The following is a 27,754-nucleotide window of genomic DNA, read 5'->3' on the forward strand; positions in this document are numbered from 1 at the left end:
TTATTTTTTATATTTTTTTCTTTTTTCTTTTATTTACAAGACAATGAAAGTTGAAAACTGCAGTTTTGGCATACAGGTTCAAGCATCATAATGATATTTTTAATATAAACTGAAACCATACCATATTATGGCTATCATACAAATAGGACTATTATATATTACTGCAAATTTCTAAATAAGAAATACCATTTTTAAAACTCGTATTTATTTGTAATTTAAAAAAGTATGAATTTTGCATCTAAAATCAGAAAGTGATTTTAAGTGGGCTTAATTTTTATGCAGATTGGTATTATTGACCAGTTTCAACACATTGTAAAATTGATATAAATTATCATTAAAACTAAAAACCTTAGCTCCCCCAAGTCTAATCCATTTGTTTTTCTTTTTTCTTTTCTCTGTAGGATACAAAAAACAACAGCACCCACGACTTGTCACGCAGCCCTCAGAGTCTCAGTGACACTGGCTACTCATCTGATGGCATCTCCAGCTCCCACAGTGAAATCACAGGTCTAATCCAGGAAGAAGAGATGAAGCTGAGTGAAAGGGGAATCAGCAGCCGGGGCTCCCCACCAAGTCCCTCTGAAATCACCAAGCTGGAAAGCTCCATGAGGCCATTACTAGAGAAGAGCTTCTCTGAAGAGAAGGCAGACAGAAGGGGGAGGAAGCACAGAGACAGAGATTTGGATGACAGAGGGAAGCAACGCCCACGTTCTCTGTCAATCCCGCCAGATGCATATGACTCTGATGAGGAGCTGGAAGATATACTTGAGGAAGAAGAAGATGGGGGAGACTGGGAGGGTAAGCGAAAGGAAGGGAAAGAGGAGAAGAAGGAGAAGAAAAAGAAAGAAAAGGAAGCTGAGCCCACAGAGATGACCGATGAGGAGTTCATGAGGAGACAAATAATGGAGATGAGTGCTGATGAAGACAATGAGGAGGAGGAGGAAGAGATGGAGGAAGATGAAGATGAGGAAGACGAAGGATATGGCTACCAGAAACCCAAGAAAAGCCACCATAAGCACATAATCTCTGACTCAGGGAAAGAAAAGAGACGCCTTCAGCACCATTCCAGTAGTTTTGAGGAGGAGACTAAGAGCTCTACTGATGTCTATAAAGGCTCACTAGAAGAGGGTGAGGAAGATGTGATGGCATCGCAAGGAGGTCTGAGGCGCTTCAAAACAATTGAACTCAATAACACCAATAGCTACAGTCGAGACATCGAGCTGAGCAATGAAAACGACTTAAGCCTTGATCGGGAACCAGAGCTAGAGATGGAGAGTCTGACAGGATCTCCTGAGGAACGTTCTCGTGGTGACTACTCCTCGACTCTGCCACCCACTTCATCCTCATATGGCTCTGGACAATCTCCTACGTCCATCTCATCAATGGAGGAAGATAGTGACAGTAGCCCCAGTAGGAGGCAAAGACTGGAGGAGGCTAAGCAGCAGAGGAAAGCACGCCACCGCTCTCATGGCCCTCTCCTTCCTACCATTGAAGATTCTTCAGAAGAGGATGAACTCAGAGAGGAAGAGGAACTTCTGAGAGAACAGGAAAAGATGAGAGAAGTGGAACAGCAGAGAATTAGAAGTACAGCAAGAAAGACCAAGAGAGATAAAGAGGAGCTGAGGGCTCAGAGGCGCAGAGAAAGATCTAAGACCCCACCTAGCAATCTGTCACCTATTGAGGATGCGTCTCCAACAGAAGAGCTGAGACAAGCAGCAGAAATGGAAGAGCTTCATCGTTCCTCTGCTTCTGAATATTCGCCTCAAAGTCTTGACTCAGAGGCAGAGGGATATGAGTCCAAACTTTACAAGTCGGGAAGTGAGTATAATCTGCCAACCTTCATGTCACTCTATTCCCCAATAGAGAAAACAACTGCAACCACCACCACAGCACCATCTTCAACTTCCAAACCTCTGAAGAGTGCTGAGGAGGTCTATGAGGAGATGATGAGAAAGGCAGAAATGCTTCAAAAGCAGCAGAAACAACAACAGCAACAACAGCAACATGGGAGACATGGGCAGTACTATGAGGAGGACATTAATGGGCAAAGTTATGATGATGAGTATGAATATGAGCAAGATCAAACAGGATATGACAATGAGGCAGCAGAGACAGAAACTGATATTTATGAGGAGATTAGACAAACATCTCAGAACATTACCAAGATGCAACAGGCCACAGATGAGCAAGTAGAGATTGAAATTGAGAGCTCTTACCCAGATAAACAGCTCTTAGATACAGGCTCAGCCTTTGCTAAGCTACTAGAGCAAAGTAATGCTCTCCTTACACCAGGTACCAGTCCCACCCAGATCTCAGCTCCTGTGTCCTTTGCTGAGACTGCAGGGCGAATCCCTGATGTCAGAGTAACACAGCACTATTCTGCAAAGGATGGACACAAAGATAGACTCAAAACCCAAGCAGGAAAGAATGGAATAACTCCAACAGTGGCAGCAACCACTATTGCAGCATATGGTGTTTATGCTAGAGATGCAGTAACTATTTCTCAGACTGGTTCAAGCCATACTGTTACGTCCACTCAGTCTGAAATAGGTCGCAGGCATATGGGTAGTACATCCGCATCTTCAGCTACAGTCTCAAGCGTATGCAGCAAGATTGCAGAGATTACCCAAGCCTACAGTCAAAGAGAAGTCATTACCAGAAGGGTAGGGGAGACCAGGGGGATCCAAGTGCGAGACAGCTCAACATCTTCTATTGAGAGAATTATTGAGCCCCGTTCTCCCAAGTATACTACTTATTACAGAAGCACCAGTCCTCCTCTTTCACCATCACCACCACCACCGCAGAGTCCCACTCGCTCTCCTTCAAGAAGAGCTACAGCTGAGTTCTCTACACAGACTTTCAGTTCAGCATTGAGAATGGAGTCAGCAGGCTCTGGTCCTACTTCACCAGTAATGGCTCAGGGAACCCAAACATCACATCGATCAGTTTCCCCTAGGCTCTATCGACAGCAATCCTCTCAGGATGCCCCATACTCCCCTCCTTCAAGCCCAGCTAGGCCAACGACAGTCAATACTGCAACTTCCCCGCTGTCTTCTCCTACCCGATTTAGCCGCCAATCAACATTTGATACTTACTCTCCATGTGGCAGCCCTCCAGACACACCGCCTTACCACCACTCTCCTACACGGAGCTTTTATCGTACACAAAGAGTGGAGAAAGTAAATGTCGGAACAAGCATGGTCACCACAGCCAGCATATACACCAGAGGGTCTGTTTCAATGGATAATATCTCCCTCTGTAGGATATCTACAGTCCCAGGGACTTCGAGGGTAGAGCAGGGCCATATGATTCATGGTGGAAGTGTTGTGGACCTTAGAACAGCTACTAAACCAGCTCCTATTATTATGACTGACCAAGGAATGGATCTCACCTCCTTAGCCACAGAAAGCAGAAAATACCATGGTGGACCAGAGGGTAGCAGACATTCAACGATTGTACAGCCACTGATTATGAACTTGAACACACAGGAAACCACCACACCAACCACTGTGAGTGTCACCGTAGCTGCTTCAATGTTCATGACCCAGCCAAAACAACCAACAGTTTATGGTGATCCACATCAAAACCGAGTGGATCTGGGACAAGGCATGGGTTCAGCAGTTTGTCTCTCCCAGAATAAACCAGTTTCACCTCCAACTGACCCATCAATACCAAAAATTGATGCCAAACTGGAAGACCTCAGTATACAACAGAGAGAGCTTCAAAAACAACAAGAGAAGCTGCAGAAACAACAAGAGCTCCTGGAACAACAGTTGCAACACCACCATCAGATGCAACAACAGCAGCAACAGGCATCTGTTTTAGCCAGGTACAACCTTACTGGCCCAATCTCACCTTTACTGAAAAAAGATTTGCTCGTCAGTCAGACAACCACTGCTTCAGCTGTGGTCAGTGCTGTATCACCAATCATTAACCCTGAACTGTATGGCGCTGGTCCAGTTGAACTCAAGGGAAAGCCCAGTCCTCCTGGTTTGATATCAGGGGGTAAATCGCCACATAGTATGGTTGTACAAATGGATGGGGGGCCAGACCCAGCCAGGGCTGTGACTCAGCTCGTCAAGGTAGAAGAAGGACAGGATGCTGTAGATCTGACAGGAGGCCAAATTAAGCCTGACAACCAACCAGCTTGCTGTGATGTTGTTTATCGACTTCCATTTGGTGGAACCTGTGTTGGTGCTCCTGAGAAAGAAGGCATAAGGCCTCCATCTGCCCCACCTCTCACTTATGAGTCTGACCAAGAAAGACAACCTGGAAGGTACCATGAGTATCCAATGGATGGGCGTAAGGCCTACACGTTACCTTTTCCTGGTAGGCTCCAGCCTTCGATGTCTGATACAAACCTTGCTGAAGCTGAGGCTTACCATTCTAAAGTGGAACCACATCTCCAAGCTTCAGGAGAACTTGCCATGGATCTAACTGCTATGAAACAGGGCTATGGAGGATATGTGGGGATGCAGTATGGTTCCTATACAGATTTACGGCATGGAGGAGACATTGCAGCACAAACACTGCCTATCAGAAGATACAATTCCTTGTCCAACATCAGTTCAGATTATGGCTATTCTGCGCGTGACATTGCTAACTTCCAAGAAGCTAACTTGGCTCAGTACAGTGCCACAACTGCAAGGGAGATTAGCCGAATGTGTGCAGCACTCAATTCCATGGATCGCTATGGAAGCAACCCAGACTTGATGCAGTTTGGCAGTTTGAGCAGAGGTACTGGGCCCATGGCCTCCAGACTTGCAGTTGGTCTTGGCATTAGGCAAAACCTTCTCTTTGGATTAGATGGGAAGCCAATCTCTCACAGTCAAGCATTAACTAATCTTATCAATGCCAGGCAGGCGAGTCTAAGAGCCATGTACCCCGCTGCTATTAGATCCTCAGATGGGATGATCTACTCAACTATTCAGACCCCCATTGCTTCTACACTTCCCATCACAACCCAGCCTGCCTCTGTTCTTCGACCACTAATAAGAGGAGTCTACAGGCCATACCTCTCTGCCAACATGACACCAGTGCCCCTATCTAGTCTTAGCAGGCTACCAATGAGCCCCAGAATGCCCTTATCTGGACAAGCTGCAGTCCGTTATCCAGCACCAGGCCTTCTCCAAACAACATCAGCCACTGACATAAGTGCTGCTGCCACAACAACTTCAGCAACTGCAGGGGCCCTAGTGGGTGTTCCCATGACAACTATCTCAGTGGTCCAGGATGAACCAGTTTACCTTGGCAAAGGTGCGACAGTGTCCTCTTTATCAGCAGAGGTCACCTCAGTGCAAGGAACAGTTGTCATACCAGCTGATCAGCAGCAGCAGCCAATAAACCTGTCCCAGGCACACCTCAGTAGCCAACAACAGAAACAAGTAACAACTGTTCAGCAGCCACAACAGCCTGCCCCTGCTGCACATGCTTACCCACTTTCAGGTCCTGCACAAACACATGGTTACACCCAACCTCCAGCAGTCCTGTCTGCCCCTACTGCTGGCTTACCAATTCCAGGTGGTCTTCCTCCTTTCCCTCCACCAGGTGCCATACACAAAGAGGGTGAAACTGAGGCAGAGAGACTGCACCGCCAGCAGGAGCAGCTTCTGCAGATGGAGAGAGAGCGGGTGGAGCTGGAGAAACTCAGGCAATTGCGCCTGCAAGAAGAGCTGGAAAGGGAAAGGTTAGAGCTGAAGTTGCACAGAGAGAAGGAGCAGATGCTGGTGCAGAGAGAGTTACAGGAGCTGCAGAACATCAAGGAACAGGTAGAGGGAGAAGCAGGAGGTGGAATGCAGAGTTTGATCCTTAATGTCTTGTTTGATGTTGTGTGGTTATTGTGTTTGGATTGGATATTGGGGTTTTTTTGGTTTAGTTTTGTGGTGGTGTTATTTGTGGTGTATTTGGTTGAGTTATCTTTTTTTAATCCCATTTAAAATGCTTTTATTCAGTGTTTCAGTATTGTGCCTACTTAACAAGACACATTAAAAACAGCTAATTTTTTATACAGTATATTGTCTTTCAATGTCTGTCTCTTAGCAGTTCTTCTAAAAGTATATTAAACAAGCATTTTCAGTTAATCAGATACATTAAGTCCATAAGATATTTCTTTAAAATGTAGTGCTAAAATTCTGTTCAAAAGTGATGACTTTTTTTCTGAATAAATATTTTTATGCAGCCTTAGTTATAAATGATGAGTTTGCATGCTGTGTTTGTTTGGGCTTTTTAAAATTTTGCACATGATGTTTGCGTGTCTGTTTGATGTCTGTTGTATGTGTGTTTCAAAAGGATACCTGTTTATAAAGTCTCATGTTTCATTTATTACTTTGATTTTTAGGCCAAAAAAGTGGTTTAAATGTTCCATTCAGCGGACTAATTTGCATAAAATCATAAAAATCAAGCAAAATAAACCAAAATATATTGCAAAACTATCGAAAATCAGTCACACATGTTGGTTATAATATATTGCTTTCTGAGCTCTTGGCCTTGCAATGATGTTTTCACAGTAAACCTGAGGGCTAATGTGACAATTTTCTTCTTTTTTAATAGAACAAGCAGTTGAAAATCTTTCAACTTAAGTCTGTTAAACAGGTGTGGAAGTCTTCCTTAATGAGAATAAACTAGAACTGGAATGTTTAAAATGCATCTCATAATTTACAGTGCAAGCAAAAACCCCTAACTGCTTATTTGCATCAGCCTGTCATTTTAGCAGTAAAAGAAATGCCTTAAATATTTTCTGCAGAGCATTGTATGACTGGTAAGAGCAATTACCAGTAAATGCTGCACTTCATTCATGTTGCGCCTCCATTCTTGGTTTTTGCAGTATATACAAGTTTGACTAACTTGGAACCATTGTCAAAACTAATCCATCAGCACAAGAATGACTTCATGTCACATTCACATGTGGGAATCTTGTGATTTAGGCTACATTTTAGAAATTTTATCATCCTGAATAAAACCAGATATCATGACTTTGGCTCTTTTTCGCTGTTTTCTCTGTTTTTAAATTTTTTCTTCATCTTGTTCTGGTACTATTCTTCACTTTGCTTATTTCATAATTTCTCCTTCATCAACCCATTCCATCTCTCCACCCTCTTATGCTCCACGCTCTGTTCTGTTATGTTATCTCGCTCTGTCTGTGTTTTTGCCCATATGTCCTTCTTTCTCTTCCCATCTCCACCGACACTTTTTGTTTAGGTTCTGCAGCAGCAACAGCATGAACGTGAGAAACAACTTGTTCTACAGCGGGAGCAGCTGGCTCAGCAGAAGTCCCAGCTAGATCAGATCCAGTCTTTACAGCAGCAGCTCCAGCAGCAGCTTGAAGAGCAGAAGAGACAGAAAACCGCTGCTGTCACCCAGATCATGCAGGTGGGGGTGGGGTGGGGTTAATGAAAAACATTGGTAGCTGGCTCTTAAGCTGTGTATGCATGTGACACTCTGCATTCAGACAGATATGTGTACCTTTTTATCTTGAAGAAATGTGTTTATGAAGTGCAGCTACACAACCTTGTCGTTCTGATTTGAATCACTGCTTTATAGCAATATTAAAACCCCATGGTTTTTTTTGTACAGCTGGATGGACAGCCGCTGCACCCCTACGCAGACTCTCATATGGGCTCCCGTTCTCTGCCCAACTCCTCGTCAGAGATGTGCCTGAGGAGCCAGGAGGAGCAAATGGAGGCCAGGACCAACATGAGAAAACACAGCTCCATGAGCAGACTGACTAGAGATAGCTTGGATGGAGATGGCGTGGTGTTCTACGGCTCCCCCCGCAGGATTGTGGATAGCTGTGTGCAGACTGACGATGAAGATGGAGAGGAGAGGTAAACAGTGTGTGAGTGTATGGAGTGACGGGGAAAAAGGAGGGGTGTAAGAGGTGAAACTGTGTGTATATAGGCAAAGGTTATTTTAATAGCCTTGCAATTTACTTCACGTGTCTGTAATTAAATTTAAGACCCAAGGAGAAACAGGTTTTATTAATATTTTATGAATAATACCATGTAGAATAAATCAATCACTTGAAGGAAAGGTTGGAACAATAGTATATACAGTAGCATACTAACATAAAAAACTTCACGCTCAAAAAGGATGAGGATAAATGTTTGTGTTAACAATTTATATTCATAGCATTTTATTGCATTGTAGTTATCACTTTTTCATACCCTATATTGCCAGTAGATTTACAAAATTACTTGACAGCAACCTAAATGTACTTCTTTATTTTTTGTTTTTCGTGTATTTTCTCCATCGCCAGGTACATGATGCGTCATCGCACCAGGAGGCGTGGTCGCAGCGTTGACTGCTCTGTCCAGACAGATGATGACGAGGACAAGGCTGAGACAGAGCATCCGGTCCGCCGAAGGCGCTCGCGTTTCTCGAGGCATTCTGAGTCCAGTGCAGCTGGCAGCAGCACTGCTACTACAGCCACCGTAGCTACTGATACCAAAACTGACAAAACTAAGATGGTTTCCTCCAATATTGGCGTTCAGACAATCAGGGAAATGTCTTGCCAGACGGAAGTGGAGTACCTAGGAAGAGTCTCCCCAGCAATCCATGTGACAGTACCAGACCCTAACAAAGTAGAGATTGTGCACTATATCTCTGGACCAGAGCGAACTCAAAAAGGACAATCTCTAGCTTGCCAGACTGATCCAGAAGCCCAGTCACAGGGAGTTGTAGCTCCACAGCTAAGCGTACCAACCACAGTCAGTCCATATTCGTCCTCTGCCGGTACTGGCACACAACAGTCAGGTTCTGACCTTCTCACCCAGCAACGCCAGCAGCAGATTGCCGCAAATGCTGCCAAATTTGAGCGCCGACGCCCTGACCCACTCGACATTAATTACCAGCCTCACAACCATCTCCACAATGAATCGATCTCCAGCATCATTCGCCAGCAGCAAACAGCCCCCAAATCTCCACAAGTCCTCTACTCTCCGGTCTCTCCGGTGTCCCCTCACCGCCTCATAGAGACTTCTTTGTCAAGCGAGCGACTGAACAAGGCCCACGTAACACCTCAGCAGAAGTCCTACACAGCCGAATCTCCCCAGCGACACCCCTCTGTGCCCCGACCCATCAAGAGCACTCAGAGGTCAATGTCAGATCCCAAGTCTCTAAGCCCCACCACAGATGAGCACACGAAGGCCAGGTTGTCCCTGTATCAACAACAAGCACTTCAGAACCAGGTAAAGCCATTCAAACCATGGTGATATACACTAAAAGCCATTGAAATTTATAGTTAATGATGTTATTCAGATGGATACAGTCTAGATAACCTCTAATATCTAGACTCTAGACCTGTAGAAGACTATCTAGAAGTACAAATTTTATAGGAAAATTGACAGCACTGGTTAACTTTCACACAAAATTATCTAAAATTTTGTCAAAGTTTTAGTTGAAAAGAAAGTGGGATGAACATTAAATCCTGTTATTTTAACTTTATAGCTGAAAATAAAGCAATGCACAGATGGTGATTCTGTATGCAAAGGTTACAGTAGTATCCAAAAGATGTAAAGTTTGTCTTACTATTTATTACTTTTCATATGTTACATCCTTCATGCTACATTCATATTTTAATTCAGAGTGAAGAGATTTATAAGCCGCATATAAAACAGTAAAATCAAATGATAGACTAAAACAGTGGAAAAATATTTTTAACAATTAATAAATAAATTGATACATTTTAAACTCTTGCAGCGGGCCAGTTAGCACATTTAATAACATTGCTCTCAACAACAGGCTCAGTTTTATATTGTTTATTTGAGTCAAAACCTAGCAAGGGCATTAATACTGAATGGCCTCTGTGTAACTTTGAAACCATTTCTTTCATTCGATGTTGCCCTTGTTTTCATTTTCTGAGTGCTATGAATGTTTCATGTGGATGCTATGATGAGTAATTCCCTTTGTTAGATTATTTTTCAGATTTTGTTATTGTTTTGTAGTTTTACGACCTCATCTTCTGTTTGAAACCAGTAACACCTCAGCAGTAGCTGGCATGCAAAGTCAAAATGTGCTCTATTATTGAGGTCTCTTGAGTTACTCTGGGCCTTGATTTTAAAAACTGATAAAGAGCCTAGCAGCTTGCCCACAAACTAACTAAATTTGATCAAACTACAAAACTTCAGTTTATCTCCGACTAAATTTATAAAGGTCTATGCTGTTTCAACAATTTACATATTATGGTAAATGGACTGGTTTTATATAGCGCTTCTCTACTCTACCTGAACACTGAAAGCACTTTATACAACATGCCTCATTCACCAATTCAGACCCATTCATACAAGCACATTTTTGTTCTATGCCCTAAGTGCTTTCTGCCTAACATTCACACACATTCACACTCCAGTCGATGCCTGACCTGCTCTACCTCCTGAGCTACAGCCACCCCTATTATTTACTGGGGTTTGAAGAGTAAAGAACAAAAACATTAAGCCATAATTGTGACCCATTCTGTGTATTTAAACTGTTTCAATGGTAACAGAAACTCCCTTGCTCGCATAGCAGGAGCAATAACTCTTTTAAATGGACATTACATACTTACCTATATTGTCTCAACAACCATACCTGAAAATCAATTAACAACAATAGCTTAGGGAATTAATTAATGCCACCACAAAACACTGTGCTACAATATGACAGTATAATGGTTGTCTGGAAAAAAAAATAGAATTAAAAAAAGGACCAATAAAATATATGTGAACAGTCACATTTGATACAGATGCTACTAGAATGTTCGTGCACAGACTGTAGACTAGTAGAGCTCAGGACTGTTTTGTGCTTAAGTGCAATTACTTAAGAATGCTTTAGTGTACATTATGTTCATTTGAAGTTTATGTTACGTTATTAATAGCAGCTCAGACTGAAACAGTATTTTAACTCTTCTGTTTCAGCCAAATTGTCCTAACAACGACAGGTGGTGTCAATGAGTGTAAAATCTACCCTAGTAAAGCCAAAGACAAACACCCTAATACCCTAAGAACAAGTCTTCACCTCTCAATTTTCAACCAACTTTCAACTCTGTTGAAATGTGGCAAAGATGTTACTTAACTTGTTTTGGGTAACAAAAACTACCCATCCGGTTTTCCCTGGGTGAGAGTTATTGTTATTTTTTTTTTTTTAATGCTGTGATGTATGGTTGAGGTCAGAAGTTTACATATGCTAGTCATGGATATATGCAAATGTATAAGTTGGGGCTTTTATTGATTTTGTTGAATTCAGTAAAATGATTATACATCATACATCTTTCACGATTTTAGAGAACAAGAATTGGACTGAAAATTGAAAAGTATACATACATCCCCAGTAATATTTGGCAGAATCTTCCTCAGTTGGTTGCATCATGACTGCATGTTTTTTTAACCTTCAACAAGCTTCTGACATAATTCTGGCTGGATATCTGACCACTTTTCTCTTGCAGAATTAGAATAGTTTATTTAATTTGGTTGGTTTCTTGGCATGGACCCAGTTTCGAAGCATAGTCCAAAATGTTCAGACATAGGACATACCAGAAGCTTAATGTTAATCAACCATTGAACCATTGGTGAAGTTGAAGAGTTTGGAGGTAGTCCTCCTTCTTCATTATTCCATCCACTTTATGCAATGTACCAGCACAACTGGCAGCAAAACAGCCCCAAAACATGATGCTACCACCACCATGCTTTGCAGTCGGCACTGTTTTCCTAGATTGGAACTCTTGAATTTTACTCACCCAAACAAACCTGTAGCCATTGCGGCCAAACAGCTCAATCTTTGTCTCGACTGACCCTAAAGCTTTTCTCCAGAAAGGATTTGGAAGTTTCAGTCTTGTTTGAAGGCTAAGATTTTGAAGCAGGGATATTTTCTTTCGCAGTAAGCACTCTCTCAGTTCATAGCGATATTTCCTTTCATTTTCAGGGTGAAGTTTGGGTCTTTGTCTAGATCTTTTGTAGAAAGAGAAAATCCAAAATGACATTCATCCTCTAAAATGTCATTCTGACCCCAGCTGTACCTATTTACACACACACACACATATATATATATATATATATATATCATTGTATTCTTCTGACCCTTTGAAAAGTGTTTCATAGTGTATTTTTCACTGCCTCCATGTTAGGATTGTGAAAATAATAGGTCCCAGAGGGGATTTCTCTTTATGCTTCCGCCTACACACAGACTGAAATGAAAAATAACACACAACACACTATGATCTATTTACAATTTCAATATATGTTTGGTAGGAACAAATGGGATGATATATTATTTACACACAGTATAAAAACAAAGATAAACACAGATTATTTTGATGGTCACATCATTGACTGGTTTTGACAGGGAAGCCCACACAAATTCAGCATTTTATTAATTAAATATTAAGCAGTCAAAATTTACAGCTAAATCAAAAATCAATGATAATCCTAATTTTTGTTCTCTATTTTTAGTAGATTTTACAGTGGAAAATTGTAAAAGCCATGGTGGTTCATTTAGCCAGCCTTTAAATCCAGCTATATCTTCCAGTATATTCATTTGCTTCATTATACTGTACTTCATATGCCTATTATGTTGGGGTTTTTTGTTATTCCATGGTGCATTCTAAGTAAGAATATAGATTTTAGCATAACAAAACTACATGCTGTCTCCACAACCTTTAATTAAACTTAGGTTGTTTACTGGTCTCATCATTACTAATTATTTTATAAGAATTAAAAAATTATTAAGAAAATATTAAGATAAAGGTATAAATCCCCAAATTCTAAAAATATCAACTCAAAACTGTAAAAAAAAAAGAAAAGAAAGAGAAATTCATTGCATTAGTAGCTATTAAATTAATGGAATACTCTATCACAGTTGCCACTCATTTCACTGTTTTTGTATGTCTGCTAACACAAACTCCACTTTTGTTTCCTGTTGTCTTTGTCCTTTTGTCTATGTGTGTTTCCTTTGTCTCCCTTATATGGCCCTGTCGTTGCGTCCTTTCCTTGTTTCTTCTGTTCTTTGACCCTTTTTTTTCTCTTTTTGAGTTTTTCTTCCTCCCTTCCTCCTCTTCTACTCATATTTTGTGCATGTCATCTCTCCCGCCAACTCTCTCCCTTTACCTATAACCCTGTACATTAATTTATTTTTCTTATTTTATTTTATTTATTTACCTTATTTGTTTCCTCAACCCTTTTTACATCTCACTTATCTGCTCTGCTTAATTGCTTCACCTGTTTTTTCATCTATCTTTGCTATTGATTTTCCCCATTATCCATACCTCGCCATGTTCATCTCAAATTCTCACTTACCCCCCCAACACACACGCACCTCCCATTTCTCCATCCCCCATTCCTATTCCATTGATCTTCCTAACCACTGTTATCACACTGATCTCCTCATTCCCCACATCTGATGTTTTACATCACCAATCCCCCCCATATTCTTCTCCTCTTCCACTCCTTCCCCCGTCTCTCTTTCTTTCTTTCTCTCTCTCTCTTCTGTCTCTCTCTCTCCAGCTGGCAGCCCTACAGCAGAGCTCACTGCTCCGCAAGGTCAAGCGAACCCTGCCTAGCCCTCCTCCAGACGAGACTGTTACATCAGCTCACCTGCCCATGATGACACCAGCCCTCCAACAGGTCTACCTGCCCTCCGTGCCCAGCCTCAAGCCCAGCTCCAGGTCTGGCCTGGCTGCGAAAGCCAGCCTCCTCAAAGACCTCACCCATGAGCTCAAGGCCGTGGAGCAAGAGTCAACCAAGCTGAGAAAGCAGCAAGCTGAACTAGAGGAAGAAGAGAAAGAAATTGATGCTAAGCTGAGATACCTTGAGCTGGGGATCCACCAAAGGAAGGAGACATTGGTCAAGGAGAGGGAGAGAAGGGATATTGCCTACCTGAGGTGTATGGGGGACACCAGGGACTATATGTCTGATAGTGAGTTGAATAACTTACGTTTAGCAGCTGCAGCTGCGTCACATGAGAGTAATGGGCTACTAACAACCAGACCAAGCACCGCCCCTCTCAGCCAGTTCACCAGTGACCTCAACACCGCAGCCCAATACCCACCCACCTCATCCTTCCTTTCTTGTCAGTACCCCCAAAGCCAACCAGCAGCTCCATCTCAGCAACCAAGTGTACCATACCAGTCTGCAACATTCAACCAGCCTCCCTACCCAACAGTGTCACAGTCACAGGCACTGCCACAACCCACTCCCCTTCAAACCCATGCTCCCCCTCCTGGACCTACCTATCAACCTCAAACCTCATATCCTTCTCACACCTACCCCCAAACTCAGCCCCCATACCCCCAGACAGACATGGGGTTACCAGCTGCACCTCAGCCTCAGCCTCAGCCAGGGCATACAGGTTTTGGGCCAGCACCACCCGGTCAGCCACCATACCCCACCCACAGCTCACCCTATCCCAGCGCTGTGTCCTCCTACCCCAGCCAGACCACACCATACCCTGGTCAGCCCCAAGCTGATATCCTCACAGTTCATCCAGGAAGACCGAGGCAGACTTCATTGGCCGATCTAGAGCACAAGATGCCCACCAACTATGAGACTATTAGCAACCCTACTGTTGTGGTTACCACTACTGCTCAGGATGCTACCTATTCCAGTGGAGCCCCATCCTATGCTCAGTACACTGCAGCAACAACCATGGCAAGCTCGTATGGGCCCTATGGGTCAGCACCGGTGTCCAGCAGCTACGGTGGGTACTCAACAATGCCCCCCAGTACATATGGCCAATATACTTCCACTACCACAAGTTCATATGGCCAGTATACCACAACTACTGCTAATACTTATGGCTACACCACCACCACAGCCAGCTCATATGGACAGTATACTTCCACTGTGTCCAATGCCTACGGGCACTCTGTAGACAGTCCTTCCACCTACAGCACAGCAGATGGGATGTATGGCGCTCCTGGTTTAGAGCAAAACATTCCGAGGAACTACATGATGATAGATGATGTTAGCGAGCTGACGGCAAAAGATGGGCTGGGCACGATGACAGGGGACATGATGCATCATGGCGGCAGTGGGCGTTACCCGGGCGACATCCACAGCCACAGCAGCACCACTGGCACGACGCGTGGGGGAACTGGCAGCTCCTCTTATGGCAGGGCACCCGAGGAGGAAGCAGCGATGCAGGAAGAGCTGTACGACCACCATGGCAGGGGTAAGAGCAGCTACAGGCACGGACCTCTAGGGGGCAGCAGCAGCGCTAGCATGGGTGGGGGATCCCCCTATTTCTATGACTTCGACTACAAACATGGCAGCATCCGCTCTGGGGTACAGAAACCTTCACCGTCCTCCAGAACCCTTCTGGCTCCTGCTGTCATGTCATCCAAGCGCAGCAAGCACAGGAAGCTGGGGAGTATGGAGCAAAAAATCTCCAAGTTTTCCCCGATTGAGGAGGCACGGGATGTGGAGGCAGACCTGGCCTCCTATTCCTCAGTGACAGGTGCGGCTTACCCCTCCTCTCACATTCGAGGACGCCAGCTGATCGAGGATTACGGTTTTAAGAGGAGTGCTTACGACAGTGGCAGTGGCACCACTCATGGTAGTCGATACTATAGTATGACGGTGGATGAGGACGATCGAATTTACTACACCTCCACTGGCCGTTCCCGCTCCACTGGCTACGGCATGGACAAGATCTCAGCCAGGGACTACTCCGGGTATCGCAGCCGATCCTATGAGAGGGACGACCGCTCCTATCGATCTGGCTACAGGGGGCGCCATCCAACCCGACAATACTCTGAAGAGGAGAGTCCCCTGAGTCCTTTGGGGAGGTTCATGGGTTCTGGGCGATCGTCAAGTTTAGGTCCCGACCCGTATGACAGTCACAGCGGTAGATGTAAATACTATTATGGCCATTATGGTTCCAGTCACTCGCTGCCAGATGTTCAAGACCACATAAGGGACCTTCCCCGGACACACGTCTACAAATCGGATGATACATACTTTATAGACGATTATCATTGCGCTGTGTCAGACAGCGAAGGTAATTGTGGGAGATGAAATCCCACACAGTCTCACTACCTTCTACTGCTCCCAACGTTTATCTAAACGTCCCCCACCCACCCAAAGGCTAGACTTAGCAAAGAAAAAGAAAGTAAAAAAGAGACAGATATAGCTGTTGCATGCTAATGTTTTCGTCATCCTGAGAGTCACTCGGAGCTCTCGTATCAGTGGACTGCTATCTGTCTGTCTGCCTGCCTGTCCGTCCTTCCGCCTGTCCGTCCAGTCGTCTGTCTGTTCCAAACTCGCATGGTTCTTCGGCGTGGTCGTTTTCGTCATTCGCTACACTCTGATTCACTTGAAAGGTCTTTGCACGACACAAATGCATTGTTTTTTCTTTACAGGTTTTTATCTTTACTTATGTTTTTACATGTGTTTGGATCTACACTGCAAAACAGTCCCCCCCTATAGGTTTGATATTTATTCCGTCAAAGAGGTGTTATTGTCTCAAATCAGCAATTAAATAGAGGTTGACTGTTTTATATACCTGCTTTGTCTTGCCAGAGCAGTTATACAGTGTCTTAGTGCAGGATATCTGTCCTCCTCTGTCACTGGCTTTTAATTTGAAATGAACACAAAAACAGCAGCCAAAGCAGACAGTTTTGCAGTGTTTGTTTTATTCTGGTAATATTGTCTTGTATTGTGTGAAGTTTACATGTTTTAAGTGTTAAGTGCATGGATGTAAAACTTTTATTTTTATTTTTCTGCCCTTCTTTCTGTGTCTACCCCTACCCACTCTTTTCTTTTGCATGCGGTTGGTCTTCTTCCTGCCTTCTTCCTTCTTTCAGCCTGCATGCCGCTGTCTCCGAACGACATGGAGATTGACTGTGATCTGCTCTCGGTTTCCAAAGCCTACCATCTGGGCCAAGAAGAAACCGACTGGTTTGAGAAGCCACGCTCCAGTTCTCGTCACTACGGTAGCAGCCACTCTGGGAGGAGCCGGCACAGTGTCAAACACACCTACCATGATTATGATGAGCCTCCTGAGGAGGACCTGTGGCCCCAAGATGAGTATGGCCACACAGGGCGACACTCATCATCTCGCGACCACAGACACCATGGCAGTTCTAGCCGCCATTCTTCCTCCTCACGTCATTCAGATGAGCCTAGGTCCTCAAGATCCTCTAAGGGGCACCCCAAAGACCCATCTATGCGCCATGATCCCTCAGGAAGATCTTCATCTACAGGAAGACGTGTTGACTCAAGATCCGGTGGGTACCACTCTTCCGACTACTCCCGCGACTCATCTGGGCATCATCATGGCCAGCGTTCCTCCAGACAGGGCGACCCACACAGGTCTTCACGTAGCAAGTCCCAGGGTCCAGTGGACATGCAGGGGCAGCCACCAGGTACATACGAATGTTGAATCTCTTGTCAAACATGATTAGAGCGCAGTCTTTGTACTTTATACCTCAATGTATAGGTTAATTACAGTGTATTCGAAACCCGTTGACTTAAGTATATTGCAAAATATTGTACAGACTAGAAAGAGTTTATCTAAGTTATGGATTATGTGATTATTGGACTGACTGTTCAATTGATTTATATTTTCTAATTAACTGCACATTTATCTGAGAATTGAAAGCAATTATATATTATTGAATGTTATATTACACACTACGTTATAATGTCATTGTCTTTATAATGAAAGACAATGAAGAAGCAGTAAAAGATGCATCAACTAAAAGTCCTTTTCCTGAGAACAACAGCATTAGATCTCATTCGGATTCTGCTTATGTGGGCGATATAGATTAGACTGAAGTATGTTTCAGTGAGTTTAGTTTAAAATAAAAAAAACACTTATATTGCTTTTCGCCATAAATCTCAAAACTTTTTCATAATAGCACCTGCACTATTATATATCCCTAACTAATGAAGCTCGTTTCTTGTTTTTAGTGTCTGATCTAATAATGCAGATCCATGAGCTTAACCTTAATACTGAACACATGATTGTGTCACTTTTATAAATGTGTCTTAAAAAATGAAACTACAGCAGGCACTGGAGTTAATACCGTGTTCTTTTTTAAATCATTTAAGTCTTAGGTAGAAGTATTTAATAACCCCTGTTGTTCAGATTGTGTTTGATGCTTTTTTTACACTCATATATTCCCTCAGGGATCAACATTTTCTAATTAACTATATAATATCAGGCACATGTTTTCCAAGAAATGTGCTATCTGCAGGCAGCACCATGGCTATTTTCTTAGCACTGCAGTCATTAAATCACTGCTTTCATCTATGCTCACAACATTGTTGTGTGTCATCATCTCATGCCTGTGTTTCCTGTCAGTTACTATTACACTGTAATAAAATCTGAAAGTACTTTATAAGAGAAAGCCAGAGTAAGCCGCTTCTTTTATCAGTACATTGTAGTTTTGGTTTTATAAAAGCATAACTTTCTCTGTGGAAGATGGTAGCGGAAATCATCTAACTTGCATAACCAACTTGGAAATGTGTGCACAAGACAAGAAACAGATGACGCAAAGGTCAAAGATGTGTTGACTGAATCCTTTCAGCTGCCAATCATTCCTTCAGTTTTGACAACAGTTACAGGCCTTCAGGCAGTAGCTGCAGAAAAAATCAGTGCTGAATTAATGTCCTGTTTTTTTTATTGGCAAGAAGAGTCCATTTTCAAGCAATAGCCACAAACTGTTTATAAAAAACACCCTTTTTTTCCACTCAGGCTCCTCAAGGTCTGGCAGTGGCTCTGCTAGGGCTCAGGGATCTGCTGGTGGGCCTACGGGATCAGGACGGCAAGGTGGCCCGGGTTCCCAGACAGATGGGGCTCCGGGACAGAGGGCTCAACTCCAGCAGCAAGCCCAGACTTCAGCAACCAGACCAGGGCAGCCCGGTGCCACAACAACCAACAGCTCCCAGCAGCAGCCCCAAGCCCAAGGACAAGGCATGGGCATGGGAATGGGAATGGGAATGGGACAGGGCCAGGCCAAACCGGGGCAGATGGGACCAGCAGGTGGACCCATGGGCCAAGCCAGGCAGACAGGTCCAACAGGAACCACAACATCCACAATTGTGAGTCCAGAAAGAAAAGATGACTCTTCTAAGTAAGGATTTGAGGCTTGTTTTGTTTTCTATTCTGTATGAGGTAAAAATAAAAAATATGCATCTTTCTGTGCACTCAAATGGTTCAATTCACATTTGTATTTGACATTTTGAAGAAAATGTCATAAAAGGATGTTTTTGGTTTTATGAAGTAACATAAGAAGTATTTCATGACCATTACAAAAATATCTTTCAATATTCACATTACATATGCCATCCTACTGCACAGTAACAATTTATTTTGTTTTAGTCCTCCAGCCCTTTCACTTTCAGCTTGTCTCCACTTGTCTCCTTTGCACTCCTCCATCCTCCACTGTCCCTCCACAGTCCCCGAGATAAGAGCTGGTCCTCCTCCCAGTTCAGATAGTATATTGAAATTCTGCCTCGCCTCTGCTGGCAAGTTTTATCTTACACTGTGATTAACAGAGAGGCAGTTGATAACTCAGCGTAGCTGATTCACTGTCTGCTAGATGCTCAAGAAATTCTCACTCATAAAGTCTCTTTGCAAAAATCTATTCTCACCCTGCATTTCCTCCATAATCAGAAATCCATGTCAATCTATTTTTCTAGCTGAAGCAAAAAAAATCTCACTCTGACATTTAACCCAAAACCTGAGATAGTTCAGAGATTCTCTTCATTCAATCTTTAGTAAATATATGAATGACTTTCAAGCTCACAAAGCCACTATCACCGTGCCGGTTATTACTACCCCAGAATCATTCATAATGTGCTTTCAGAGCTGAAGGGTGTTCATGATTTTCATTTTGGTACATTAGTATAAAGTCAGCAGGAAAAATGAAAAGTGAAATTGTTCATAAAATCTGATGTAAAATTATGCAGGGATGGGTTTTGCAAATGCTTCTGACAGGAAACCATAAACAAAACAAAAAAAATTGCGGTATGATAATTATTCAGCGTGTGAACTCATTCACTTGCACTCTTATGTTGGGTCCATTATGTAATTAAAAAGCATTGATTAAGTGGCTGTAAATAATGAAATTCTGTATGCTGCATTGTGCACCATTATGCATCACCTATGTTCTGCAGCAGCAAAAAGAATGAAATGGAAATGATGCAGCATATTTTGGGATTAAAAATAACAGTTCACTGTCTTTGAAGTCAGGTTTATTTATGGATTGCTTTAAATAGAAGCTTTAAATAAATCGCACACACAGTTTACAGAAAACAGAGGAGCCAGTCAATCATAAAAGATAAAAATGACAGGGATCCAAACACTGGTTCATATTTCCTGTGTTCAGATAATCCAAGCTGTTACTGTGATGGATATCAGAAATGGTCTGGTGTGTATCTTTCCTGAGGCCATTGTCCATTTAGTTCTCAGATGTTGAATGCAGAGCAGTGGGGTGCCGGGGTGGGGGTTTGAGAGAGAGGGACACAACAGCACAGAAACTTTCAAACTGATCACAATGACACAGCAGATTCAAATAAATCAACTGAACCTATCAGCTCCAGTACTGGCAACTTTGTGTCACATAGATGAGTGCCAAGGGAATAAATGGATTAAATATGGATTTGATTGACAGCAACATCAGAACTCAAGATAAAAAAAAATGAAAAGAAAAGAAATGAAATGAAGCATTTTTATATAAAACTTTACTTTGGTAGTTAGTAGTAATTCTTTCCAGGGGTTTTAAAAGTATCAAACACACTGATCAGGCATAACATTATGACCACCTCTGTAATGTTGCGTTGGTTCCCCATTTGCTGCCTAAACAGCCCTGACCCTGTCGAGGGACCCCTGAAGGTGTGTTGCGTGTGTATCTGACACCAAGATGTTAGCAACAGATCCTTTAAGTGCAGTAAGTTGTGAGGTGGGGCCTCCATGGATCGAACTTGTTTTGTCTAGCACATCCCACAGATGCTTGATTGGATTTAGATTTGGGGAATTTGGAGGTCAAGTCAACACCGCAAACTCGTTGTTGTGGTCTTCAAACTATCCCTGAACCATTTTTACTTTGAGGCACGGTGCAATATCGTGCTGAAAGAGGCCACGCCCATCAGGGAATAACATCCAGGTGAATGGCAGGACCCAGAGTTTCCTAGCAGAACATTGCACAAAGCTTTACACTTACTCCACCAGTTTGCCTTCTTCCCAAAGTCCATCCTGGTGCCACGTGTTCCCTTGTGAAGCGACGAACACGCACTCAGTCATCCATGTGATGTCAAAGAAAACATGATTCATCAGACTGAGCCAACAAACTTCTTCCATTGTTCTGTGGGCCAGTTGTGAGCTCACGTGTCCATTGATGGGTCTTTCAGTGGTGAACAGGGGTCAGTTGACTGGTCTGTGATTGTGCAGCAACATAGACAACAAACTGCGATGCACTGTGTATTCTGACGCCTTTCTATCAGAACCAGCATTAGATTTTTCTGCAATTTGAGCTGGAAAGCTCATCTGTTGGATCGGACCACACGGGCCAGCCTTTGCTCCCCACATTCATCTGTCAGCCTTGGCTGCCCTTGACCATGTCACTGGTTCTCCACTGTCCCTTCCTGTGACCACTTCTGATAGATACTGACCACTGCAGACCGGAACAACCCCACAAGAGCTGCAGCTGTGGAGATGCTTTGACTTGGTCGTCTAGCCATCACATTTTCTCTCTTGTTAAATTCATTCAAATCCTTACTCTTGCCGTTTTTTCCTGCTTCTAACGCGTCAACTTTGAAGACAAAATGCTCACCTGCACCCTAATATTAACAAGTCCCATGATGAAGAGATAGTTATTAGTTATTAGTATTTACCTGTCATTGGTCATAATGTTATGTCTGATCAGTGTGTAAGGGTGAGAAGTTAAAGAAAAAGCTCCAGTGTGTGGTTTTAGTCCATTTGTCCCCTTAAAAAAGGGACAGTTCAAATTAGTACAAAAGAGTGTTCTTTTCCCCCAGGAGGGCTCCAGGGACTTTAACAACCAATGTCAGGGTGCATTGACTCTGTAGATATGTTTTTTCACTTTTTTCTTCTTCTGGGTTTGTGAATCAACCCCACTTAACAGAAGAGATTCCATCTTTTTCAAGAGAAAACCCTCAGACTGACACTTGACAGTGTTGAAAGTCATCATTCAGTCAGTCATCATTCAGTGAGCTGTCACAATACAACACAATAAGGGAGCAGCTTTCTCTCCAGTCTTGCTTCTGTCTCTCCGTCTCTTATCTATCACTTCAGCTGTCTTCTTCTCTTTTTATCTCGTATTGTCTCACTCATTTCATTCAAGTTTTATTCGAGTAAACAGAACTAAATCCCACATTCCTCCAATTCCTGTCTGCCACCAGCGATGTGAATACATGACAGACATTTTTCCCTGACTGTCTTCTACTTCCAACCTTTTTGCAGTGAAAAGAAGGTAAACATGGGATGTCAGTATTTCTAAATGGATGAACTTTGACCCTTTTCTCTCCCCCTCTCTCCATCTCTTTCTGCCTCCAGCCCAAGATCGACACACCTCCAGCAACAGCTATTGGAGCAAAAGCAGCACCTGTCTTGGCCTCAAAGACTGCCCAGCCCCCGCTCACAGGCATAGGTACTGTACACTCATCACACACACAAAACACACAGAATCCCAAAATTCCACAACTTGCCAACTGCTTCCCACTATGTCTGAATTATGTAACCACTGCGCACTCTTTCATCTAATCTGAGATTAATCTGCAGCTAATCCAACAGTGGAAAAAACACACAGGAGGGCTTTCACTTCATGGCAGTAATTCCTCATGAATATGCCAAGTCACGACATAATGTGTTAGTTAGGTAATAGTATAGTAGTATTTGTGTTAATCTTCATCTCGCAAAATAATATCTATGCTTTTTTACCCCTTTCTAACATTTTTAGTAACTTTCTATTAAAATGAATCAATACTGAATCGATCATTAGTTTGAGGTCGCTGCCCTTAAAACTTGGTTACAGACAGTTGTTTTCCTTCTGTCTTTATACTGAAGAGAGGATGACCTTAAAGGGAGAGCAGCTAATCTAACTTGTTTCATACATGGATAAATCGAGGGACATGAAAGATTTTTTAAAAACATTCTTCATTTTTAATCATTAATTTTTAGTCCAATCATGTGAATCTAATTGCTCAACTTTAAATTCAGAAAATTCACATTTTTCTTTTTTAGAAATAACCTTACAAAACATTATAATGAAGTGGTGATGGACAGCTTAACAGATGAGCTGACACTGGAGTCATGTTTGCTGATGACACTGTGATTTGTAGTGAGAGTAGGGAGCAGGAAGAAGAGTGTGTAGAGGTGGAGGCGCACACTGTAGAGGAGACTGGAAGCCAGAAGAAGCAAGACACAATATAGGGTTGTGATGTGAAGATTCCAGGAGTAGAGGTAGTGAAGGTGAAAGAGTTTAAATACCTGGGGTCAACCAGCCAAAGCAATAGAAAGTGGGTGGAGCCACTATGACCTGCTATGATCTGTGGTTTGGAGACAGTAGCTTGGATACAAAGACAGGAGGCCGAGTTGGAGTGGCCGATCTGAATATGCTAAGATTTTCATTGGGACTAATCAGGAGGGACAAGTACATCAGAGGGACAGCTCAGGTTGAGCAAGATGGTTTGGACATGTGCAGAGGAGGGATAGTGGATATACGGGACGATCACGTAGAAGATTCATGGATGCAGGAAGGAAGGACATGTTGGTGTGAAAGAACAGTATGATAAGGATAGGGTGAGATGGAGGATAAGCTGATAATCCGCTGTGGTGACCCGTAAAAGGGAAACCGAAAGAAGAAGAATTAAAAATAGCACCTGGATTGGTGCTGTTTTGGGACAGAACATCAAAGGCTAATTAATATTTTAGTGAAATTGCCATTTTGTTGGAAAATCAATTATTTAAACATCTCAACGAATGAGTAGATAGAAGATCCAGCTGAAAATGGGATGAAGCAAATTTTTCTTAAGGAAGGAAATCAGCAAACAGGAAGCCTATGTAGGTCTATCCGAGGGGACCTAATGACCAAAGAACGGCTGCAGGCAAGCAAATAAATCAAATAAATCAGCAAACTTAAAGGGCAGAAAAAACTCAACAGGGCAACTGATGAGCGATGCAGTTCTTCTACTGCCCTAATTTTTAAAGCTCGGTAAATAGACACACAACACCGGACACCAGATCCCATCATAAAATTCATATTTGCTAACAGGTGCCACCAAATAGGAAATCTGGACAAATATAGATTCCTCCTCTACTCAGTCTTCTTCCGTATTTTCATCTCTGGCCATGTTTCCTCTCCCACATCCCATCATCCTCTCCCTTTCTTCCACTCGCTGTATTTCTGTCCAGGCTCCAAAGCTGCTCCTAGACCTGGTGGTATTGGCAGTGCTGCAGCAGGTCAACCGGGCATGGAAGGAGAAGGCATGTTTTCCAAGATCCTGCCTGGAGGAGCCGCGGAGCAGGCTGGCAAACTGGGAGAAGGTAACGCCAATGAATCAGCAGAAAACAGAGAGAGTGCATTAAACATAAAATTGGTTGTAATCTAGTACTGAACTGATTACGATAAAAAGGATAATAAAGTATAAATAACTGTTAGAAAAAATAAACTTTTACAACTCAATTTTACTTTATTGCTCAATAACCCACAGAGAAATCTGCAACATTCATCTAACTCTCCGTTTTTGTCCACTTTCGTCCAGCGATCTCTGGTTTTGGCAAGAAGTTCACCTCTTTCTTCTGAGGTGCTAAGATTAAGGTATTTTTTCCCTTTTTTTGCTCCTATTCATTCCTACATGCTCTTTACAAAGACACGCATCCATAAGATACAGCAGATAATGTATAAAATATGTAAATAATATAATTTCTCTTTCATTTATTGTCCTGTCGTTGCACAGTTTATTTTATAAAAAGCACAGACAGAAAAAAAGAATAACAAAAATAGCACGCTTTTCTTGATTGTCATAGTACAACACAATCAGACAGCAGTTGTATTTTTGGTCAGTGATTCATGTACAAAGACCTGGAAAGATTTCTCCTTGTCTTCAGTGGACGAGTGCATCTCAGACATTAGGTATAAAAATAACTCTGCGAGATGCTGCTAGTTCAAAGTCTGGTGGGATTTTGACAGCTAGCTGGAGCATGTTATGTGTTGACTCTTGCAGGCTGTGGGGAGTGGGCGGCTTAAAATGGTTTTACACAGAACAGCCAGTGTGTTCATGAATCAGTGTGTGAGCAGTGTGTGTGTGTCTCAGTGTCATTGTGTTAGTGCTAATTTATATTTGGTCCTCTTGCTGCTCTGTGAAAGCAGGGTGAGAATTTAACAGTGACAATGACAGCTAATTGCTACTATGACCCACAGTTTGCATCACACAGGCTGTTTGTGTACGCAGCAGGTTATCAGCTGAATGTACATATGCTGCGCTCACTACGACCACCGGAGCTGTAAACTTGAGACAACTGATTTGGAAGAGATAGTATTTGTTTTAAAATGATTTCTTGACTTGAGACATAAAAGCAAATTCAAGTCATTTTGAATTTGCAGAACCATGATAAATAAATAAGACAGTGATGAGCAGGTTTTGTAAATACCTTTAATTGTGCTTACTGGGCCTTTACACAAAAATGATTTTTTTAAAGGATGAATGTACTGCAGACACCGGTGCATAATTTCTCCCCCTGAATGATTTGTAAGCTAATGTACTGCTTTTTGTAGCACTAGCAATTTGATATGCTGACTTTTCAAAGTGAATATTTGTGTGTTTGCAGGACTATTCAAACAGCCATGAGGCCTCATACCAGAAAAACCTGTTGCGTTCCCCCTGCTTTTATTTTACTAAAAGAGAGAGAGAAAGGAGAGAGAGAGAGCGGGGAACAGAGAGGAGAGCTGAGCAAACTGGTGAGTACTCAACACTCACAAAGCTTAAACTTTTTGCTGGTGTTTTCTGAAATTGCAGTGCATTTGACCTCTCTAACTCATGTTAACATTGTCTGATATTACAATTTATTTCATGATCTAAAACATGTAAGTGTGACAAATGTGCAAAGACTAAAAAAAATCCCTGTACATACAATATAATGTACTTTGTAAGATGCCTAAAATACTCCTGCTTCCTCTTGCAGCCAACAAGGACTGAAATCCTCTGGATGCTTCATGTTACCAGCTTGTGCACGCACTGGAAGAGAGAATACACCGCTCTCTCTGACACGCCAGACAGTGAGTTACTTTTTACTTTACCTAACTGATCCATCAAGATCTTTTCATCCGTGGAAAGTCTCCCTGTAAAATGTTTCTTTTCAGATTCTCAAGTTCCTCAAGTGTTTTGTGGTATGTCAGTCACTGTTGTGATAATAATGATAATTATCACACACACACAAAAAGCAAAAATGTGTACATCTGTAAATTGTCGCGTCCATAATACAGCCTTTGTCATGTGGAGATTATCTGCGCGTTGTCTGTTTCTCAAAAAGCTTAAAACCAGTTGGTTTATTTTGGACTGCACCTTGAAAGCTGTCAGTTCTAAAACTGTTGCACTGATTTATGAAATGGCAACAAAACATCAAACTCCAAATAGGATCCAAATACGGTTGGCAGCTCATTTTGTTGCTCAATGAACCGAAGAGAGCTAAAGCTCCGAAATTTAGCTAAACCGTTATCAGTGTTTGTCTTTGATCAACGCTCAGTGTGAGACAGTGAGACTAATAAAATAAGATGTTTGCCTAAATACTTGATCTTTTTCCTTTGTTTTGATGACATTGCACAATGACTGCACGTCAGAATCTAAAAAAAAAAGGCCAATGTATATTTTGGGAGTTTTTTATATATACTTTGATGACAACATCACAAAAGTCAGAAGGTGCAACAACCTCACTACCTAAATATAAATCAATTATACCAATAGTTGTAAGTGAAAAAGTACTTAAAGTGTTTTAAACAGTAAGTATGTGTTGTGTATAAATTTCAGACATCTGTTTTTAGATCACATATTAATCACATTACTGAATAACTTTATACGACTGCACTATTCCAGCCAGAGTTACTGTCACAGTTCTGTTTGTTAGTCCACTGATGGAAACAATTGAGTTAAAAAAATATTAAAACTATATTAGTGGGATATTGTAGTTTTGGTTAAATAATGGCATCTTCTTTTTATGCCTTTTTTATATTGTAACCATACATTTCTCTCTAACTTTAACCATGTATTTATATGCATAAACTTACATTACCAAATATAAAATCATAGGGTTAATTTAGGTAGACCACAAAGTCCAGTTACATGCTACAGTTGAAGTGTAAGTAGCTGATGGCTCGCCTGACCCGCTTTCACACATCCAGTGAGAGAATGTCACATAGAAATGCTTTATGAATTGATCTGCTCTGCTCAAAATTGCATGTCTACAAGCCACTTTGCAACCCACCTCCATCCCAGCTCCTCGTACCTTTCATAATCAAATAAGTACCGATCCAATTTTTTAAGTAAATATTTCTCACCAGATGTAGCAACTTGGGGTAATGGGCAGGCATTGATGTTGCTACTGTTGCTCAGGGTATGTGCAGTGTTGCATGTGTGCCATAAAAGATAATAAAATGAGCCTATAGATTGCATATACGTGTGAGACCTTTTGTGCATGCATGTGTTTCTAAGTGCTCTGCAGCCACACACCACATGACTAAATGCTGCAGAGGGAGTTCTATATGTCATTTTACTCCTGCTGTCAGACATTTTTTTTGTCCCTTTTTTCTCTGTGCGTGCTCCCATTTTTG

At 42.3% G+C, this 27,754-nt stretch overlaps 1 protein-coding gene across 1 annotated transcript in view; it reads left to right on the forward strand.

Moving 5' to 3' along the window:
- The window catches only part of bsna (bassoon presynaptic cytomatrix protein a), a 111,083-nt gene extending 85,266 nt beyond the window's left edge, over positions 1–25,817 (forward strand). The window contains exons 4-14 of the mRNA XM_005730715.1: positions 402–5,768; positions 7,198–7,368; positions 7,573–7,823; positions 8,255–9,185; positions 13,470–15,963; positions 16,832–17,329; positions 18,664–19,010; positions 22,486–22,579; positions 24,343–24,474; positions 24,693–24,748; positions 25,759–25,817. Of these exons, the coding sequence (XP_005730772.1) occupies positions 402–5,768; positions 7,198–7,368; positions 7,573–7,823; positions 8,255–9,185; positions 13,470–15,963; positions 16,832–17,329; positions 18,664–19,010; positions 22,486–22,579; positions 24,343–24,474; positions 24,693–24,733 (10,326 nt within the window). The 3' untranslated portion in view covers positions 24,734–24,748; positions 25,759–25,817. The remainder of the gene's footprint in view (positions 1–401; positions 5,769–7,197; positions 7,369–7,572; positions 7,824–8,254; positions 9,186–13,469; positions 15,964–16,831; positions 17,330–18,663; positions 19,011–22,485; positions 22,580–24,342; positions 24,475–24,692; positions 24,749–25,758) is intronic.
- The last annotated feature ends 1,937 nt before the right edge of the window (positions 25,818–27,754 follow it).

The sequence above is a fragment of the Pundamilia nyererei genome, unplaced genomic scaffold, assembly GCF_000239375.1.
Source record: "Pundamilia nyererei isolate P.nyererei 1_Seehausen unplaced genomic scaffold, PunNye1.0 scaffold00039, whole genome shotgun sequence".
Taxonomy (NCBI): domain Eukaryota; kingdom Metazoa; phylum Chordata; class Actinopteri; order Cichliformes; family Cichlidae; genus Pundamilia; species Pundamilia nyererei.